Source organism: Sycon ciliatum, chromosome 1 (genome assembly GCF_964019385.1).
Source record: "Sycon ciliatum chromosome 1, ocSycCili1.1, whole genome shotgun sequence".
Lineage (NCBI taxonomy): Eukaryota > Metazoa > Porifera > Calcarea > Leucosolenida > Sycettidae > Sycon > Sycon ciliatum.
Window position 1 is genome coordinate 10172446 of NC_088643.1, and position 20739 is coordinate 10193184.

At 49.7% G+C, this 20739-nt stretch overlaps 1 protein-coding gene across 1 annotated transcript; it reads right to left on the minus strand.

The window, feature by feature from the left end:
- Nucleotides 1-897: 897 nt before the first annotated feature.
- Nucleotides 898-20527, minus strand: LOC135812716 (guanylate cyclase soluble subunit beta-1-like). The gene is made up of 14 exons (XM_065325982.1): nt 20237-20527; nt 20080-20153; nt 16825-16928; nt 13960-14036; nt 13496-13726; nt 11791-11949; nt 11353-11631; nt 10919-11077; nt 9777-9929; nt 7882-8040; nt 6417-6566; nt 3958-4112; nt 2763-3159; nt 898-2323 (listed from the first exon to the last, which is right to left on the minus strand). The coding sequence occupies exons 1-14, from the start codon at nt 20237-20239 to the stop codon at nt 1832-1834; spliced, it is 2592 nt and encodes an 863-aa protein (XP_065182054.1). The 5' UTR covers nt 20240-20527; the 3' UTR covers nt 898-1831.
- Between the last annotated feature and the right edge of the window lie 212 nt (nt 20528-20739).

A 20739-nucleotide genomic window follows, 5' to 3' on the forward strand; every position in this document is an offset into this window, starting at 1 on the left:
ATGCTGTCCGCAGATTGAGTATTTCGCTCCTGCTCTTGTAGCAGTTGAGCACTCTTGCGTGGGGTAGTGCCTTTGCTGTTTGCGTTATGCAGAGCTCACTGACTTGTGAGTTTGAGCACTCTGGCAAGGTACGTTCGAACCTGATTGGAAATTTTTATTTCCATTGCTATCAGGTTCGGCCTCATTTCCTCTGTGCTGCGCTGATGAGTTCAAAAAGAACGAAACAGCATGCTGTCCGCAGATTGAGTTATTATTATTATTATATAATAATATTATGTACAATAAGGAACAAACTGTACTTGGGTTGGGCAACATTGTTTTGAGTTCTGCCCGTACAAGACTCTGAAGAAGATTTTCTCTCTCGCGAAGAAAGCCAACTGTACTTGGGTTGCCAGAGTAGACAGGAGTGCACAAGCGGTTCGCTGATTAGCAAGGGCAGTCATGATCATGATGTGACCATGTATGCAGAATTGAGAATTTCCCAGGCACAATACAAAGTGTTCAGTGACAGCAGTACCTGCACACGTATCACCACGACACACTTTACACTCACACGACACCTGCTCACCGCAGAAGCGATGATAGCGACACAACTACATCATGTGATTGAAATTTGAATGTTGGCAAGAGGGTATGTACTTTTGATGTTAGACATTGCAACTAAGTTACTTGTACGGGGACTACACCATGCCAGGGAGTCGTAAAATACCGGTATTTTACGACTCCCTGGACTACACTACATGCAGCATTCTTTCTTTCTTTTCTATTTTGACACACACATCACGTATACGTATACTCTGACATGCAGTGGCTGTTGCCTTGGTGACCACCCAGGAGAATGAGATGTAGCAGATCTACTCTGCAGCCTAAAAAAGCATAATTTATGTCCACTGCAGATTCAAAGAATGAGTAGATTCAAAGTTAAAGTTTCAAAGCGCCAGCATACAAAGAATATCAAACAAACAAAAAATAGGGTCTCTGCGTTAGAAAAATACTTCGTAGAATATAAGTACTATGCTCTGACAATACAATAGCTTGCAGTCAAACATGCGTTCAACGCAGACGCTGCGAGTAGGAAAGTAAATATGCGTACACCGTAGTCGGGCGGGCAAGAACGCCAGCCGAGGTGCTAGTACAGAGCAGCAGCAGCAGCAGCCAAAGAGAAGACAGACATGGTGACTAGAAAAGTGGGCACACAGAGAGCGGCCTCTAGCAGTAGGAGAATAGGAAAAAAGAGAAAAAACTGGTAGGTAAGTAAATAGAAAAGTCCATAGAAGGCAGGACAGCCTAGCGTTAAAAGAGAGCAAGAATATGAACTCTGACACAGCAAGTCTTGCTTCTAAATATCTTCTGACGAAAAACGACACTGAAAGTCAACAGACCAGCCATACGGAACACACGGTCACTCTGGCTTAAACTAAGCAGGACCGGTACGAAAGGCAAGAAAGAAAACACGGCAACGAAGTACATACTAGGCAGGGCAAAACACATGGAACAAACACGTTGCATACTCCGAGAGACAGAGATGCTAGGAAATCTCATTGAAGCAAGCTTCATTCGTTGGGTAGTCCAGTCCGAGGCGGCTTCTTTGCTACCGCCGATTGCTGGGAAAGGCTGTGTTGGGACAATGCATGTCCTGAACATATCAGCATCAGCAACATTACAAGTTCACGTTCATCATAATTATTATTTCATTCAATAGTGTTGGAGAGATCAGGCAGCACTGCGTTCACTATCTGTATTGATCTTGAGGCAATGCCTTGCATGTTGGCATCGGAGAGATCAGGCAGCACTGCGTTCACTATCTGTATTGACCTTGAAAGGCAATGCCTTACTTGTTGAATTTCTGGTACAGGAGAAGAGACAGCAGGCCAACGCAGGTGACGGTGCTGCCAGCAGCATACAACCGAAGCCAACCAGACGACGACGATGACGGCGGCGCTGCAGGCACTGGCGTTGCCGTCGATAACGTGGACGACGCGGACGACTTGCAGGACGATTGGCCGCTGCCCGCATTGTTGCCGACGGCAACCATGCGCTCGGCGCGGCTCGACCGGGCCGTGGACATCGAGGAGGGCGCGGTGATGCCGTGCCGCTCCAGCACCTCCGGGTCCAGGTCGCTCAGTGCGGGGCGCATGGGCTCGCTGGTGCTGCGCGGCCCGAACGAGGCCATCGACGAGCGGCGGGGCATGCGGCGGATGGACGGTGAATCGTCGCCATTGTATTGGCTTGCCGACATGATCGGGCAGCCGGTGGAGACGCGCCCGCCAGTGGCCCTGCCGGCTAGCAGCTCCGTCGTCGTCTGGCTACGACGCAACATTGGCTGCAGAGGAACACGAACAGTCAAACGCGGGGGCACACGGATAAACGGAAACACCAAAGGAGAATTGTCTTGAGGGTCCCTGGCTCGCGTTTTTTCAGGCAGGTACCGTAGTGTGCATACTCTGGTTCTGATGTACAGTGTCGCTCGATGAAGTCCGATCTCATGAATGAGTTAGTACCATGCACCGGTGCACAGCTCAGTGTTTGCAGGTCTGGGACTGCATAGTGCCCGGCGCGACCCCATTTCAGTCGATCGGATTTCATTGAGCAGCACAGTAAGTTAAACGCGATTGTGACCGCTGGGAGAGAGAGAGCGAGAGAGATAGAGAGAGCGAGAGGTGGGGGACAGAAAATAGAGATAGCGAGAGAGAGAGAGAGAGAGAGGGCAGAAGGGCGTAGAAGTGACAGAGCATTGCATCACGCGTTCGCACATCACTTACACTTATGCCGCCGTCCGCAACGGTGTCTGCTGCTTCATTCAGGGCCTCCCGCGACGGTGCACTGTGCACGGAGCTCTTGCGCAGGCGCGGCAGGGCAGCAGCAGAAGGTTCGGTACCATCGCCGACCCGCGAGAGCCTGATGTTGTTGCGGTCGGTGAGGCTGTTCTTCGGCGTGGGGTCCTTGCTGTTGTACGGCGACAAGGGAAGGCTATTAAGTTTCTCACTCTCCGCCATGGCGTCCAGGAAGGTGCTGACCTCGCGTGCCTCGTTCAGCGTAACCTCGGTGGGTTCGCGGGACGCGTGTCCGTTCAGGAACCAGCAGTGCATATTGTCGGCGCGGCCCTTGAACGCCACGTCGCCGCGATCCTCCAAGATGTACTTGCTCGTGTCCAGGTTCCTACGCACGCAGACGGAAGCAAGCAAGATGAAAGACGACAGCAAGATTGGCAGCAGCAGGGCCAGTGAAATACAGGGAAATCTGGCTAAGGCGACCGCTCAAGGGATTTTCAAAACGTGGGTCTCTGTAACCAGGTGGTCTCCTTATCCAGGGTCATTTGACTGGGAATGGCTGGTTTCAGTGGTCTTCCAGGACAGGTGGTCGCCTTGACAAGTTTTACTGCAAGCAGTACAAGAATGAGTACGAAAGTACAGAGCAGCTCAATGGAATCCGATCAAGCCAGTGAATATTGCCTCGTCGGGCGCCATGCAGGCCTAGACCTGCGAGCACCGGGATGTGAACTGGTGCAGGGCGCAACCTTGATTCGCGCGATCGGGTTTCATTGAGCAGCATTGTTGTACATGACTTATTGGAGTATGCATCCCCATCATTAAAAAGTTCAAAAACACAATAGCATTCTCCAGCCCGTCCCAAAATCAGCGGCAAAGGACAACCTTCACCGCATTGATACGGTATTGGTTAACTTAACCAAGCCATACGTTGCACTGGTTCCCCTTTCCTCTCTTCCTCATCTTTCCTTCCACATGCGAGCCCCTCCATAGGCTCCCGCAGCCTTTGTTCTATCCTTCAATAAAAACCAATCAATGGACTCGGATGGAGAGCCAAGGATAAATTTATAGTAAAGCGCATGAGCTGATTGTTTAGTAACTGGCGGTGTTAGTGAACATTATAGCGTAACTTGTAGTTTCTTGGTCCTTTTTTCTTTACTATAAAAATCAATCAATCAATGAATCTTACTCATAGGCATCGTTGCTCAGGTTGATGCGACCAGCGATGCCATTGGATTCGGTGCGGCTGGCGATGTTGACGCAGTCGCCGAACAGGCAATAGCGCGGTGTCTTGGTACCCACCACACCCGCCATCACCTCGCCTGAGTGGAAGCCAATGCGGATCTAGAGCAGCAAGTACACCACACACACACAAGCAAGTGAGAGGACTTCAAATGGCATAACTGATAAAGCCGAAATCAGGCTGTGTACATGTACTTGCTGGTTACCCTGAGCACGGAACCTGAATGTGCTATTTCATGCTTAGTATAATAGAATACTCTTACTGTAAGGTAGAATGGCACTCAACCACAGTGCATTGCACACTCCATTCTACCATGTACTTGGTGGCATGCGCATACTCACACGTACAAACTGTACTGCACTGCAATGCACTGCACTGCACTGTACTGTACTGTACTGTACTGCACTGTACTGCACTGCACTGCACTGCACTGCACTGCACTGTACTGCAATTTTTTTTTTTTTTTTACAGTAGTGTCGACACTGCATTTATTCGCACAGCAGAAAAGCAACCAACAGAAAATCACGGAATCATAGCAAACAAAACAAGATCATCGGATAATAAAAGTGTGGCTAGACACGGCTACTCCGCAAGAGTCTCAGTCACGCAACTGACAGTCGTTGACTGCCAGCACAACAGGAGTGCACTGCACTGCACTGTACTGTACTGCACTGTACTGCACTGCACTGCACTGCACTGCACTGTACTGCACTGCACTGTACTGTACTGTACTGCACTGCACTGCACTGCACTGTACTGCACTGCACTGTACTGCACTGCACTGCACTGCACTGCACTGCACTGTACTGTACTGCACTGTACTGCACTGCACTGTACTGTACTGCACTGCACTGCACTGTACTGCACTGCACTGTCGGGGCTCACCACGACCATACAAAGCGTCAATAACGGTCATTTGGATTTGACCAATCAGCGCACGGCAAAACGGGCCGTTTCTTGCAATTGTGGGGTGTTTTCTGAGCTTAACTTGGCTGTACTCGTTGGTATTAGACATTAGGCCATTGTGGATTCGTGTTCAGAAGGCGTGTCTTTGGAGGGTTACCGTCTCGAATTTTTCGATTTGGCCTTCGTTTGCCTGAGATCGGATGGTGAAATCACTCAAACTTGAAGACGTGCGAACAAGTGAATGAAGACAAAATATAAAAATCGGAGACGGTAAACCGATAGAGAATTCCAAGACCTTGAAAATGAGCTATCGACGGTGAGAATCGGCCAAGTAGAACCGCTGACGCACTTTTTTGAAGACATCAAGGTCGGCCGCGCGCACCAACAAAACCAGGCAGCCGTGCGCATATCTGCAAGTGCAACAAGAAAGGACCGAGGAGACAGCAAGGGTTCCAAGTGAAGAGTTTACCTTCGTGTTGACTCAAGCTAAGGACTCAGGCCAGTCAGGGATCATACCAGTCACTTGTCATCATGGTCATGACTAAGGAATTCAATAGTGGCCAGGAAACTCCACACTCGCAGGGTGAAAACAGCGAGGTCAAACAGAAAAGAGTTTGCCGAGCCGTGATCAGGAAACGCTGAGTTCTACTGACAACATTGGTTAGCTAGGAGCGGCAAAATCGTGTAGATGCCAGGACTCCAGTATCTCACGGACATATCTTGGTAGGCATGCACCAGTGGATGGAGAAAAATGACCAAGATGGCTCGGAAAGGACGTCTTCTCCTCGTGTCTTTCCCGGCATCAAACAACAAGATTCTCTTCGGCACTGGCCCTTCGCTGCACAGACAGGACCAGGGAGTCGTAAAATACTGGTATTTTACAACTCTACTGTACATCCCTGTACATTGATCACCACGAACTCGGGTGCGTAGCCGCTATGACTGCACCAACGCTGGCCTGCGCGGCAATCGCCATGGTTCAAAATGGTGGTCGACGCTTTTTGAATTTTGTATGGTCGTGGTGAGCCCTGACTGTACTGCACTGTACTGTACTGTACTGCACTGTACTGTACTGTACTGTACTGCACTGCACTGTACTGCACTGTACTGCACTGCACTGCACTGCACTGCACTGCACTGCACTGCACTGTACTGCAATGCACTGCACTGTACTGTACTTGCTCACTGCCAACATTGGTCACGTGGGTCTCCCCGGGAGAGAGGAGAGAGCAACTCAAAAGGAATCTTGGAAAGAGGACTCAATTGGCTATTGAACCGCCCAACGGCCGACACCCCCCTGAAATCCCCAAACTATGGGTGGACTTGCAAATGATCCCACTTACGGGCTCACCATACCTCAGTAAGTGGGTGAGGACGAGGTGCAGAAAAAGGATTGACGGCATCAGGGTATCCGTCCTGGGATCCAACTGCAGTTGCCCCTGCCCCCCAGTGAGGGAAATGCTGTGGCTACACACACACACCGGCCGTGCGCTGCTTACCTCGATCGGCTGGTCCGGCTTGTCTGGGCGCATGACCTTGCTGCAAGCGTGGCGCATGTCCATGGCAAAGTTGGCAATGCGTGACGCGTGATCATCACATTTCTCCGGCAAACCACCAACCACCATATAGGCGTCTCCGATCGTCTCAACCTAGGCAACAGAGAAAAGGCCATGTGGAAAAACCAATAACAACCAATGTACATAGAGAAGCACTTTTCAATCTGCGGGCAGAACTGTTTCGTCCTTTGTGGAATCATCAGCGCAGCACAGAGAAAATGGGGCCGAACCCGGTAGCAATGGAAAATAAACTAAAATAATAAATTTTCCAAAGCCATATTTAAACCAGGCCCGAACGTACCTTGCCAGAGTGCTCAAACTGACAAGTCAGGGAGCTCTGCATAATGCAAACAGCAAAGGCACTACCCCACACGAGAGTGCTCAACTGCTACAAGAGCAGAAGCACTTCAATGTTTCGCTTCACATCAGAACGTCAGTACCGTCGGCCGGTGTCGTGCAGCGTTATCGCATGAGCTGATCATCAAGTAACTGGTGGTGTTAGTGGACAGTATAGCGTAACTTGTAGTTCTTTAGTACTTTTCCTTGCTATAAATTAATCCTTGGCTCTCCATCCGAGTCTATCATTTCAGATGGGGAAAACCCAAGTGTAACTGAGTCTCAAGAGAACCGTGAATTATTCATTATTTATGTTAGGCTACTGTAAGTCACAAATTTTCGGCCCATTCAGAGTTCAGCCTCCCAGGGCTAAATGCCTAAGGCCACACCGTTTAAAAAAAAATGTTTCGCGTCACCTTATTCGATGAAATCAATGAGGGAGGGCGAAAAAAAATAAAAAAAGCCATCCAAAAGAAAACAGTGTACGTGCATTGCATTTGTGGACAATGGAGCTAAAAAAAGACCCGGCACTGAGTCGGTTCATGTATATTCATTCACACATGCATACACGAATACATGAGTGTAATTTCAATACAATGAATGTCGCAAAGACTAAGTTTATTGCACAATGCAATCTCTACTGATTGGTAACAACTGGCCAAACTCTGTCAGCATTATCAGCATGCTTGTGGTCCAAACACAGGTGGCATGATGATTGCGTGACTTGCGGCCCAGCTTACACACACAGCTACATGTGAGCTAAGTACAATCATGCGACAAATTGAACAAATGATGCCAAATACACGCGCGCGGGGGACACGAAACATAGATAAAAAACGGTGTGGCCTAGAACACATTTCGGCTGCAACAAATTTTCGGCCTGTACTGCTGCAACCTTGCAAAACAAAATTTCGGCAGCAACAAATTTTTCGGCCAAATATGATTAGGCCGAAAATAGCCGAAAATAAAATATGCGCCGAATATTTGTTGCAGTATCATATCCTTATTTGACTTGACAGATGATAACGGCGATATGGCCATGCAATGCACATACACGAGTCATCTAGCTCACCTTGTACACGTCATTGACAGTTGTGAGATAGTCGAAGAGCGTGTAGAGCTCGTTGAGCATGCCGATGACCTCGATCGGGCTGCTCTGGCCGCATATGCTGGTGAAGCCGCAGATATCGCTGAAGAGAATCGTCACCGCGCCATACACTTCTGGTACGACCTGCCAAAAAGAAAAGATCACCAACACTCAGCATACACAAAAAAAGAGAGGAAATTATCGTGTCCGATCCCGATGGGAATTCAGCATACACCGGTTGGTCTATAAATCACACTTCTTGCTGATGGCTGCAGTAAAAACTGTATACACAAAACACTACAATAAGACCTGTCAAGGCGACCACTCGGATAAGGAAACCACCTGTTCCAGAGGACCACTACAACCAGGACCAAGGGGTGTTGTATCCAGCCAAATGATCCAGGATAAGAAGACCGCCTACACGACTACATTTTGAAGGCCCCCTGAGCGGTCGCCTTAGACAGGTTTCGCTGTATTCTCCAACTTTAGGGCTCACAGTTGCGTACATTCAACATCAGCGCCATTTTGTTCCACGAGGTGCTGGCGTGATCAGTGAAAACCGTGTTTCAGCCAATCACCGGGCTTGGAATTTTGAATATTTTTTTAATCTTCTATCGATTCGTTCTAAAGATCGACTTGCCGGAGAGCCATGACATTTTCAGGGAGGATTCCTTGGCTGAAGGACTACAGGATTACCGAACGATTTTTTCAAATCCGTGCTCTGAGACCCACGAACGGGATTTTGTGGATTTTCGTCCCTCGATGGGACAAACATCTGTGGGAATCGATGACACAAGCTCCGTGAAAACCAAAAATATGGCTCGGTAATCCTCTGGCCAGGTCCCTCAAGAAAATTTTGAGCCATAGATCGTCAAAATCGGAGCAACCATTGTGCAGTTCTTACATTTTGAAGCGCGCAAGGTCAAGAAGAAGACCGTGCGCAAGCTGACATGACAGAAAACGGCAACTCAAGAAAAAAATAATGATGATGCGCAACCTTGTCACGCATACCATGTACCACCACAGATTTCCTGTACCTTGCGTGCGGAAAACATCGCTTTGCATTCCAGAAAAGCTCACTTACCTAAAATACGTGTTGGTCATCTCGCAAGGCGATCAGCGCCGTGTTCGAGTGATTTGTTTTGTGCGCTCATGTTGTTCTTCATGGAATCAGCTCTGCAAACGTTCCCGGAAACGACCTTGCAACTACTTCCTGATCGTGGATGGACGGCTTGTTCGTGGCCTGGTTGCCTAGGGTCGTGAGAAGCGCCGCAGATCTTTGCTCGAACTACAAAGATTACGCGACGGCGTGCACAACTCTTCACTCACCTGCCGTTTCCTTCACTGCGCAGTGGAACGAACTCCTTTCCTTAGGGCCTTCCAAATCCATGGTCAGGTGTGGGTAGAGCCGAGTGTGAGCTGGTTATTGTGGAGTATCGTCGTGGCAGACTAGTACTCTTCATCAATTTCTTCCCGGGCATTAGTGACCCGAAGCGCTTGTAGGCTTGCGATATTTTTGGGTAGTTCGTCCCTCACTTCACCTTAGCCACAGCTCAGTACCAAGGGTAAGTCACGGAGAACTACCATTGTAATGTTCGATGTCCATCTCCCAAACTACAGACAAGATCAAGGCCTCCCAAGCTTCTCCATATGCCATCTTCTAGCTACTTGTCGGAAATTTTGTTTGCCGACAGAGCAAGAAAACAGCAGCTCCATCATGCTGCAGCCTGCACATCAGAGACTACACGCCAGCACAGAACTGCATACAGCTCCGCACGCGAAAGGATCACGTGAACTTGAGTGCCCCAAATCAAAATGGCGCTGATGTCCACTGGCTATCAGCATACGTACTGTGAGCCCTAAACTTCACATGCTCCTACCTCTCGCTTGCTCAGGATTTGCTTGGCAACCGACTTGGGCAGGATGGAGTGCAACAAGGCGTCCGTACGGCACTTCTCCACCGTCAGTGCGTTCTTGCTGCTCAGCAGTTCATCAGTGGTCTCCTCCAGCTTCTGGAACATGTTTAAGTGAGCCTGTGGCGGTGGCAGGAAACAGAACAAAGGCACGCGAACATAAACACCCACACATCAACATTAGTTGGTCAGACGCTCAATCAAACGCCTCATAACCAGGGAAAACACTACCGTATTTCCCCGTAAGTTAGTTCTCCCCAATGACTTAGTACCCCCCTATAAAAAATACACTTTCCACTGCCGAGGTTATCACCCCGAAAGACAGCCCCCCCCCCCCCCCCCCGAAAGATAGTAAGTTCGTACCCGTCCTACATGTACAGCCACCGTACAGTACATCCATCATATGCACGGACACTAGAGTTGCACAGGCTTCCCACTGCGTGTCATTTACCCCCGATAAAAAAGTACCCCCCGAAAGATAGTACCACCCCCGAAAAGTAGTACTCATGTGGCTGCTAAGTTCGAAAGTTAGTACGTACTAACTTACGGGGAAATACGGTAAATACATGCACAGCAAGCAGTACTCATGGTGAAAGCAAATTCAATTACCCTCGGTGGGCCATTCACACACACACAACCACACCCACACAGTAACACACCCACACACACACACATCCGGCACTCGATGGGCCATTCGCACACACACACACATGGCACTCGGTGGGACATTCACCCACCCACAACCACACCCACACAGTGACACACACACACACACACACACACACACACACACACACACACACACACACACACATCCGGCACTCGATGGGCCATTCGCACACATACACACATGGCACTCGGTGGGCCATTCACACCCACACAACCACACCCACACAGTGACACACAGTGACACACAGTGACACACACACACACACACACTCGATGGGCCATTCGCACACACACACACACTCATGGCACTCGGTGGGACATTCACACACACACACACACACACACACACACACACACACACACACACACACACACACACACACACACACACGTCACGCTCGAACGGACAAAGAGCGGCGCCCACCACCGCCATCACTTACGTGCGAAGCCTCGGCCGTCATCACAATCTCTCGCGTCGCGTCATGCATTGGAATATCACTCAAGTACAGTCCTTGCTCCTCCAGCTCCTTGAGGCGGTGAACACGCGGTGAGCAGACGTATATTATACAATCTATATGCGGCAGGTACATCATTTGTCCCTGACAGTGGAAAGCAAACAAAAACAAAACAAAACGCGCACAAAAGGAATGATGGCAACAAAATGGACACGCTTTCAAATCAACAAGAGCAGAAGGAAAAAAGGACAAGAGGAACGAGAACAAGAAACGCTGGCATGAAGTGACTTTGAGAAACTTGAACAAAACCATGTATTAGCTTTAAAAATCACAGGAATGTACGCACGCGCGCGCGCACACACACACACAGACACAGACACATGCGCGTACATGCACTCAGTCTCACACCACCTTCATACCTTGAATTTGGGAGCAACGAAATCGGTCTTAGAGTTACGCATCTTCATGACGAAGACGGTGTGGAGGTGCTGCAGAATGTTGGAAAAGGCCAGAGTTGTGTGAGGCCTTTCCAGAATCAGCACAGACTGCAGGGATAGCTTGCTTTCGCTATCCAAACACTTCGGCAGCAAGCGTGCAAATGAATGCCCACACTGCTTGATTACTAGGTCCCGGTCGAAGAGGATATGAAACGGGAACAACTGACAGAAAGCCTCCTTCGACATGAAGTCATCCCTCTCCTGCAAAGACATAAAAAGAAAATAAATGGAGTAGCAGTGTTCAGTTTTCCGCCCGCACAATCATGTGCATGGTGGCAGATATAGGAACAAAGTGTGTGTGTGAGAGGGGGGGGGGGGGGGGGGGGGGGCAGGAAGAAAATCTCATAATATCACACTTACGGATACAGGTCCAGCGGATGAGCTCAGAGAAGATGCAGGAGCAAGCGCAGATTGCTCCTGCCAAAGGCGAGCGGAATCAGCTTCTTGCGGTATTATGGAGAAGATAGCATGGAACCGTGCTGGGTTGTTCTGGGAAGTCTCCACGATTTCTATATCAACCTTGAATGAAAACACAGCAAAATATACACAGAGAGAGAGAGAGAGAGAGAGAGAGAGAGAGAGAGAGAGAGAGAGAGAGAGAGAGAGAGAGAGAGAGAGAGAGTGAGTGAGTCAGAGAGTGAGTCAGAGAGTGAGTGAGAGTCAGAGAGAGCGAGAGAGAGCGAGAGCGAGAGCGAGAGCGAGAGAGAGAGAGAGAGAGAGAGAGAGAGAGAGAGAGAGGGAGAGAGAGGGAGAGAGAGGGAGAGAGAGAGAGAGAGAGAGAGAGAGAGAGAAAGAGAGAGAGAACACAGACCACCATCACCAACACAATCCATGCCAAAAAAAGGCGGCATATCAATCAGGAAAAAGGCGAAGTGTTCCCACTAGCTGCACCAAACGGCACTCAAGCAAAGCAGAGAAAGAATAATAGTTTCACCTCATCCAGCCGCATTTGAGCCCAGAGAAAGCTACATGCGGGTGTACACATCTAAAGCGCTGCTCAATGAAATCTGATCGCGTGAGTGAGTTTGCGCGCTGCACCAGTGCACAGCCCGGTATGCGCAGGTCTGCGACTGGACAGCGTCCGGCATGATATTTCCTCACGTGATTGGATTTCATCGAGTGACACAGTAGATGCACGGTGTGTGCTGCAATACAGGCGCGTGGCTGCATGCATGCAGTTGTGCACGAATCAGTAGTGCCAAGAGTCCATAACCCCCAGAGTGTGCAACGCGCGATAGGGTCTTGTCACGACTCGCTTTCGCACATTACGTCATTTTCATGTAGCGAACGTTGCGGCCTGCACGCGCAGCAGCTACATGAAAATGACGGAATGTTGAAAATGAGTCTTGACAGTAGGGGTTTCCAGATTATCTTTTTGAATAATGGGGTGTTTTTTGGATCTTTGGAATTTTTTCGAATTTTGCTGTTTTCCCGTGAATTTTCGCAAATTCGAAAATTTTCCGGAATTTTTTGCCAAATTCTACCTTTTTTAGACCTCTTTTTGAGGTATTTTGAAAATCTGGGGGACCAAAGCCCGGCAAAGGCACCAATCACGTGCCACGATGGGCCTGAAAAATGTCGACGTCAGTGCACGCGGCCTCTGTGACAGACATTTATGTGGCGTTGCACACTCTGGGGGTTATGGACTCTTGGTAGCAGTGTATGACGGATGCATGCAGCAAGGTCCCGTGGCAGCAGAACATATACGGGAGAACTCCCCAGATCCGGGCAGGTTGGGTCCGAGCACTGCCCGTAACTCAGAACAATAAATGCATACTGCATGCTCGTAAATATTTTTTTATGCCAATCGATAGTTTTCAGGGCCGTTTTGCGTTGAAAAGCCCGTTTTTGGGACTCTAGATGGGCCAGTAAGGTGCCTGGTAGACATCCGGATCTGGTGAGTTTTACTGTACAAAAAAATTTAGACGGGTTCGCGTACCGGGCAGGTCAAAAACAAGGAGTCGTACAACTACTCCCTGGTCAAGAACCACCTTTCCGCTTCCGCTTACTAGCATAGTATGAAACAACAGCGGGGGCCGCCAACTTGCCATGCTGTCCAGCTTACCTCCATGTGGAAGATGGAGCGCGCCACAGTCAGGATGATGCCGCGCACGATGTGCTGCAGGCCGACGCGCACGCTGTCGTAGTGCAGGTACAGGCCGTTGGCGGCGGTGGGGTGCTTGGCGATGCGGAACGACGGCGCCTGCATGCCCGGGTACGTGAGCTGCAGGTGGTCGTGCAGCGCATCCAGGCTGGCCAGGAACTCTCCCAGCGTGCGGCCCAACAGGAGCAACACCTGCCAGCAAACACACACAGACACCATCAAGCGGTGAGACATCCTAACGTCGCCAGTGCTATGTTAATGTAAACCGGAAAATTTCGGTGGAGTTTTATTTTCGGTAACTGCGGCACAGGTGATTTTTACCTTAAATAAAATGCGACCTAAAATTCAACAATGCCACGCCATGCCACGCAGTGCGCAAAATGCATTTTTGAAGTGCATGCTATACTCAGTCGAGCATCACCAACCTGATCGTATCCGGACTCCTGGCACCATTTGAAGAACTGGTCGCCGAATTTCTCCATGAGTTCCTCGGAGTTGACATCTGTTACAAGTGGCAAGGAGTAGAACGAAGTGTAAATACATGTATTCTGTATAGTCAATACAGTCAACTTTACGTATAACCACACTCGGCGGGGCATCGGAAAAGTGTCCTTATTCGCGACGTGTCCTTATACCCAAAGTCTCATTATTTGTATTACAGTTAGATGGGACTTCGCTCTGGGCATAGAAAATCTGTCGTTATTCGCGAATTGTCGTTATATCCGCAGTCGTTATTAGCGAAGTTGACTGTACTTACCAACCATCAACAAAGTACGGTCAATATACTGGCCAAGTCCGACTGAATATGTCAAGTCACCTGATAATTGCATTTAGCAAGAACTCAAGAGTTGCGACAAACTCTAAAAACTCCTTTGTGACTCTATTGTGTGTAACTGTCACATGACTGATCGTACAGTGTATCGTGCTGTTACCATGGCAGGACATTTGATTGTACAGTGTGTAGTACTGTTACCACGGCGGCAGGACATTTGTATAGACATCCACTTTTGTATTGGGAGAGAGAATTAGCACCGGTTGCTGAAATAGTTGTCGAGATGCGTAGTGCAGAGCATATCACACGTGGAAGAAAGACCACTCGCAATTGGTTGCAAATCAGAGTTTCATGCTTGTGCAGCAACTGATATGCCGTTGTATATAGAGTGGTTTCAAATCTGAGTCATGTGACTAATTACATTCGTGTAGAAAGTGATCATGGCATGCGGACAGTGGAAGCAACATGGCCGATGTCATGTGACCTGTAGATGCAGAGCTAGGTTGAGTGGAGTTGGACTTGGAAGCAACATGGCTGTCCCGTATGGTCATCTGATGGATGTGCAACAGCTCTATTGTGCAGTTGTACACTCATTCCATATATAATCATTTACCAACATGTGCCCAGTTTAGGTGTACGACGGATATGCCATGCATTGGCCTTTTATGGACGCATGCATGATCACATATCAGTAGTGGTGAAACGAATGTCAAAACCTACTAGTCGAATATTCTTCAGATTAACGAACGAATGAACGAATATTCTTTTCGTAACACAGATGACATCACATGCCCTCCTCTCAGTCATTTGATGGATATTGTCAATACTAATATATTATTAGGTATGACAAACGGTAGTGCCACGTAAAATATACTGCCACATAAGGCTACTTCGAAGTTCATAAATGTTATGTGCAACATCGGCAGTCCAGTATGGACATACATGTGCATGCATGCAGTACAAAGTCACAGGCAGGCTGTACGCACTGCACTGTACCGTGTTTGGCGTCCATGTATGTACAGGCACTGCATTCGAAGTGACGTAACGAATACTCGAATGTGACTTAACGAATATTCGAATGTGCCAAACCGAACGAATGTTCGAATATTCGAATATTCGTTTCACCACTACATATCAGGCATGCTTCTGCTGGTTTGGTTGCTCTTTCCTTTGTGCCTTGCAAAACGCTGGCAAGAGTCCATAATCCCCCAGAGTGCGCAACTAGGATGGGGTTGTGGGACGGCGTAATCCGTGATATACGCCATTTTTTGGGTCGGACTTGCGTCATTCCGTCGACGTGGTCCACCACGGACACACCTCCCCTACTCATGATGTCACACTATGACGTGCAACACGGATTTCGCCGTCCCAGATCTGATCAGTGAAGTAGCGCACTCTTGGGGGATTATGGACTCTTGACGCTGGGCATACAAATTCTCCCCATGTTGACTTGGCTGTGGAACTACACCACAATGATTGGCTTCAAGCGTGCGGCTGTGTTTTCATGACAGATGTCAGCCAGGGTTCAACCTGACATGTACAGCACGTGGATTGACTGGAGTGTTTCCCTCATGCATTGTGCTTGAACAGGGTTGATTTCAATTCTCCATCTACTGGTAGGGGACGGTTGAAAAAAAAACCAACTACTGCAGCACTGAAGTGCGTGCTTGGCAACAGAATACCACAGCATTGCATACACAAATTCCCCCGTCAAAGTAGCCACGCGACCATGCAATACTCCATAAATTGAATACTGTAGTATGCAAATTCAGAATCTCCTTGGGTCAGCCCTCTTCATGTATGCAAAACTGCTTTAAAAAATTAAACTGAATCTCAGCCTGGGCTGAACTCGACCCGGGTTGAAAACTCTCACAGCATGAAAACAGGAAACACCACAATTACCACAGCCAGCAGCACCGCCGCCACCACCAGCAGCACCGCCGCCGCCACCACCAGCAGCACCGCCGCCACCACCAGCAGCACCGCCGCCACCACCAGCAGCACCGCCGCCACCACCAGCAGCAGCACCGCCGCCACCACCAGCACCGCCGCCACCACCAGCAGCACCGCCGCCACCACCAGCAGCACCGCCGCCACCAGCAGCACCGCCGCCGCCACCAGCAGCACCGCCGCCACCACCAGCAGCACCGCCGCCACCACCAGCAGCACCGCCGCCACCACCAGCAGCACCGCCGCCACCACCAGCAGCACCGCCGCCACCACCAGCACCGCCGCCACCACCAGCAGCACCGCCGCCACCACCAGCAGCACCGCCACCACCACCAGCAGCAACCGTCGCCACCACCAGCAGCACCGCCGCCACCACCAGCAGCACCGCCGCCACCACCAGCAGCACCGCCGCCACCAAAGTACAGTGCTGGCCAGAGAAATCCAACCTCATGAAAAAAGTAGCGCCGCGATCGAGTGCACAGACTAGTATGTGTAGTGCCCGGCGCTATTTTATTCATGAGGTTGGATTTATTTTCCCAGTACTGTGCATGCACTGTAGAAGACGTACCGAGAACGTGGCAGGCGGCTTCCACCAGCGCGTACGTGTCGTAGTCATCGTACAGCAGAGACTTCAGGAAGTGGTGCTCGTCCAGACTCACGCCGGCTTCTAATCTGCAAACGCAGTGCACGGTACACGGTACACCAGCACGCATGCACACAGACACAAGGCTCACATACAGCACAGCCAGGCCTCGCCCATCACCTGGTGTCCGTGCCCGAATGTATCCAGCGTGTTGACAGCATCCTCCATGACCTCCCCAGCATCATGATCATAGTAAATTATTTGCAGGCGTCGGAGCGTGGCCGTACGGTGACCACCAGCACAATTCCCAGGACCACTGCACTGAACGTGGTCGCCATCTACTGTTGTGGACATCGAAATCAGGTGCAATGACCGGGGCCGGCACCCTTACTTGCCTAGTGCGCACACGCACACTGAACACTTTAAAACTGGACCAGCAGTGATCACGGCTGCAAGGCAAGCGCCCCGTGGCCGCTTGGCGTCTCCGCGGACTTCAATGTCCGCAACAGTAGTAAGCGACAGCTCACCTGCCCAGCTTGCCGCAGGCACAGGCATCAGGGGCGTAGCTGTTCCCCCTTTTTGGGGAGGGGTGCACGGCTACATATGTGTAGGCTGGCTGGTGCATGTCATTCATGGTCATTATGTGCATGCTGAACACAGGGAAAGTTTCAGGGGGTGCACATGCCCCCCCCCCCCCCCCCCCCCCCCCCGTGCCCCATGCAGGCTACGCAAGGCAACACCGGACACCAAGCCAGCTACGATCAGGGGTAAGATGAGCATCTGCAGCATACACAACCCCCCCCCCCCCCCCTTGTCTTGTTCTATGTTGTTCTCCACATGTTTTTCAGTAGGGCTGTGTTCTTTATAAATAATAGAATGATAGTGAAAATACGCACAGACAGATCTCGCGGGGAACTAGATCAGACTTACAGCGACCTGGTTAGGGCTAGAGTGGATGGCGAGCAGGGCAGGTAAACACCCTACTTGTTTCCATATGCAGCTTACACCAGGGGCGCCGGAAGGTATTCGACATTGGTGCGGCCATGCACGGATGGAGGGGCCAGGGGGCTTTCTCCCGGGAAAGTTTACGGGGAATTGGGCCCAAAAAGCCCGTATTCCATTGCATAAAAATCCCAAGATGACATTATTGGTGCGGCTTTGGCCGTACCTGCCGCACCGGTTCCGACGCCCCTGTACATACAATGCTGATAGTAGACCAGGTGCGCTATGATGATGTGTGTGTGTGTACAACGTGCATACTACAAAAAAACCTGTAGGACGAAATGGGCACTGCACTGTTTCAAATCTGCAGCAGCACACCAAGCCTATGGCAAAAGTCTCTTGAAAGCAGCCATGCCGTACAGGAAATTTGTACCGATGACATGACTACAGTACTGCCGGGCACCGAAGAACGGACCGCCGAAGAACGGCCAGGCTAGAATTTCACCAATTTTTAAGAACAGTCTAGGCTGGATGTATTGCAGATAAGAACGGAAACCGTAATGTACACTACCGTATTTTCCGGAGTATAGTGCGCACTTTAGATGTGCTATTTTAGGCCCTAAATCGCAGGTGCGCACTATGCTCCGAATATGAAATGCATGTACTTCAATGAAGATTGAAGTGCGCACCCCCAATGAAGATTGGGGGTGCGCATTATACAAAGGTGCGCACTATACTCCGAAAAATACGGTATAATGTACACTCAGACGCTGCATAAATGTACACTATAATGTACACTCAGACGCTGCATAAATGTACACTATAATGTACACTCAGACGCTGCATAAATGTACACTCAGACGCTGCATAAATGTACACTCAGACGCTGCATAAATGTACATGTAACTTTGTAAGACTGTACCATCCGATAAGAATGAAACTGCTGTGTTCCCTAAAAATAAGAACGGGCTAGGCTAGGACCCTGACCCCCCAGTCCATCGGCGCCCAACAGTACTGTATGACATCGTGCACGTGCATGCAGCCTATTTTATTTATTTATTTATTTCACCTTCCCGTGGCCAGAGAATATAGGCCAATATGGAGGGAGGGGGGCGGTATTGAGTTTGTGTGCTTTCATCAGGAGTGAGACGGATGTGAAAAAACTGCTTCATCCCTGCTACTTTTCGTGGATTCCGCTTTTGGCATCGTTCAGCTTGATGAGAGCTGGGAGTTAGTTTCAGGCCCTTGCTCCTTTTGTCACATGGCGATCCAGAAAATAGAGGCGAAAGCTCTTTTGGTGGTGGTCGCCCTTATAGAGAAGAATTGCATGGCTTGCATGAATGTAGGCCACCGGGGCACCCTATAAGTGACTTTGTGCAAACATGGTGTGTAAGCGGGGCCCTGAACAGCAGACTAAAAAGCCATGTATATGTGCATGTGGGGATCACTTCATTAGAAAGGTGGCGCACATCGCAAATAATTCGTAAGACTGAAGATTGAAGTATTAGTTCACGTCAGAGGCGCACACGCCTAGCCACTCAAACGTGAATACAATGCCACCACACAGGAGATGAATCGCAAGGTTTCATGAGAAAACAAGAGTAACAGGGGCGTCGGAAGGTATTTTAGTGTGGTACGGTCCGCCATCTGAAGTACAATTTACTCGTGGGGGAGGGGTGGCTGAGCCGAAAATTTTGGAATTTAGAGCCCAAATCAGTGCATTTTATTGATCCACGGGGTACATGGGGCAAATAGTGGTACGGCCAATACCGTAGTGACCGTACCGTGTGCGACGCCCCTGTGAGTTAGTTATTCAAACACACACAAAATGCAATCGGGCTGTGTAGCTATGTGTCCCTGCCAATATCAAGAGCTCTCTTGCCATTGTGTATAAAGAAGAAAAAAACCTCAAGTCCCTCAACCATGAGGACGCTGGACGCTGGGGCATGACTGTGCAAATGGCACCTTTAGTTTAGTGATGGTTGAGATAAACTGGGACATGAGCTATAGGCATCATGCCGTTCTGCTCAGGAAACGGTACTTGAAAGACGCAGCATGTGTCGATGTGAGCCCAAAGCCCTTCGTTTGTTGTGTACCATGATAACGCCCCAACATTTCTTTCAAACATACAAGGACGAGATCATGTGGCCTTGGCTTTGGCTAAACCAAAGGCCCCCCTCCGCCTCGCAGGTCGTGCGTGGGACTGAAGGCGTACGTTGATCGACTCGTATATACGCGACCACACTTGGTCAAATTTTCAAAAGATCGTGCCAATGCCAAGCTAGCTAATCAACTTACAAAACTTCCTTCCATTTTTCAAAGCCGTACGTGCGAATCACCAAGTTCTCCAAAGCGTTGTTGACAAACCCGAACTGGAGGAGAAGCATGACACCCAGAAATCCGAGGTGAAGTGTATGTTCCGGAATTATTCGGAGCGGAGAAGCATTGCACTCACCATGGTTGATGGTCTACTCAAATAAGCAGCTTGCCGCGAACAGTTTTCTCACCGGGTGTCCCTCAATTCGTTTTTCTCCGCCCAATACTTCACAGTTACATGACATTGGCCGAAACTCTCAGTACCTTTGGGCAAGCCGCCCCAAATTCTTCAAGCGGAGAGGGAGAAGCTCGATCAAGCTGTGATCCCACCTACCCTCAAATCACCAGTTTAGGCAAGAACAAACGTGTGATTCAGGAAGCTGGGTTGAGCTGTGGAAGGTGCCAAGCTGCAACGTGGTCAGCAAATGCCGAAATGGCATGAACAGTGATCATGGTGATGACACTTTGTGAGTTTGTCAGCTTTTCAAGAGCTTGCCTTGTACAGTTGTAGAGAACTGGGTCCGCGAAGGCTACATCACTTCAAATCACCGGCACTGCACTGCATGCAGTACTATTGCGACATGTCATCGTGCATCAGGCTTTCCACGATCTGTACGCATGCATGGTACCGGTAGCGATGCG

Coding starts and splice junctions, on each gene's coding strand:
- LOC135812716 (XM_065325982.1), bottom strand. Junction 11,632..11,790: donor CATCCGCTGGACCTGTATCC/GTAAGTGTGATA, acceptor ATGTCTTTGCAG/GAGAGGGATGACTTCATGTC. Junction 9,930..10,918: donor TGACGGCCGAGGCTTCGCAC/GTAAGTGATGGC, acceptor CCACCGCCACAG/GCTCACTTAAACATGTTCCA.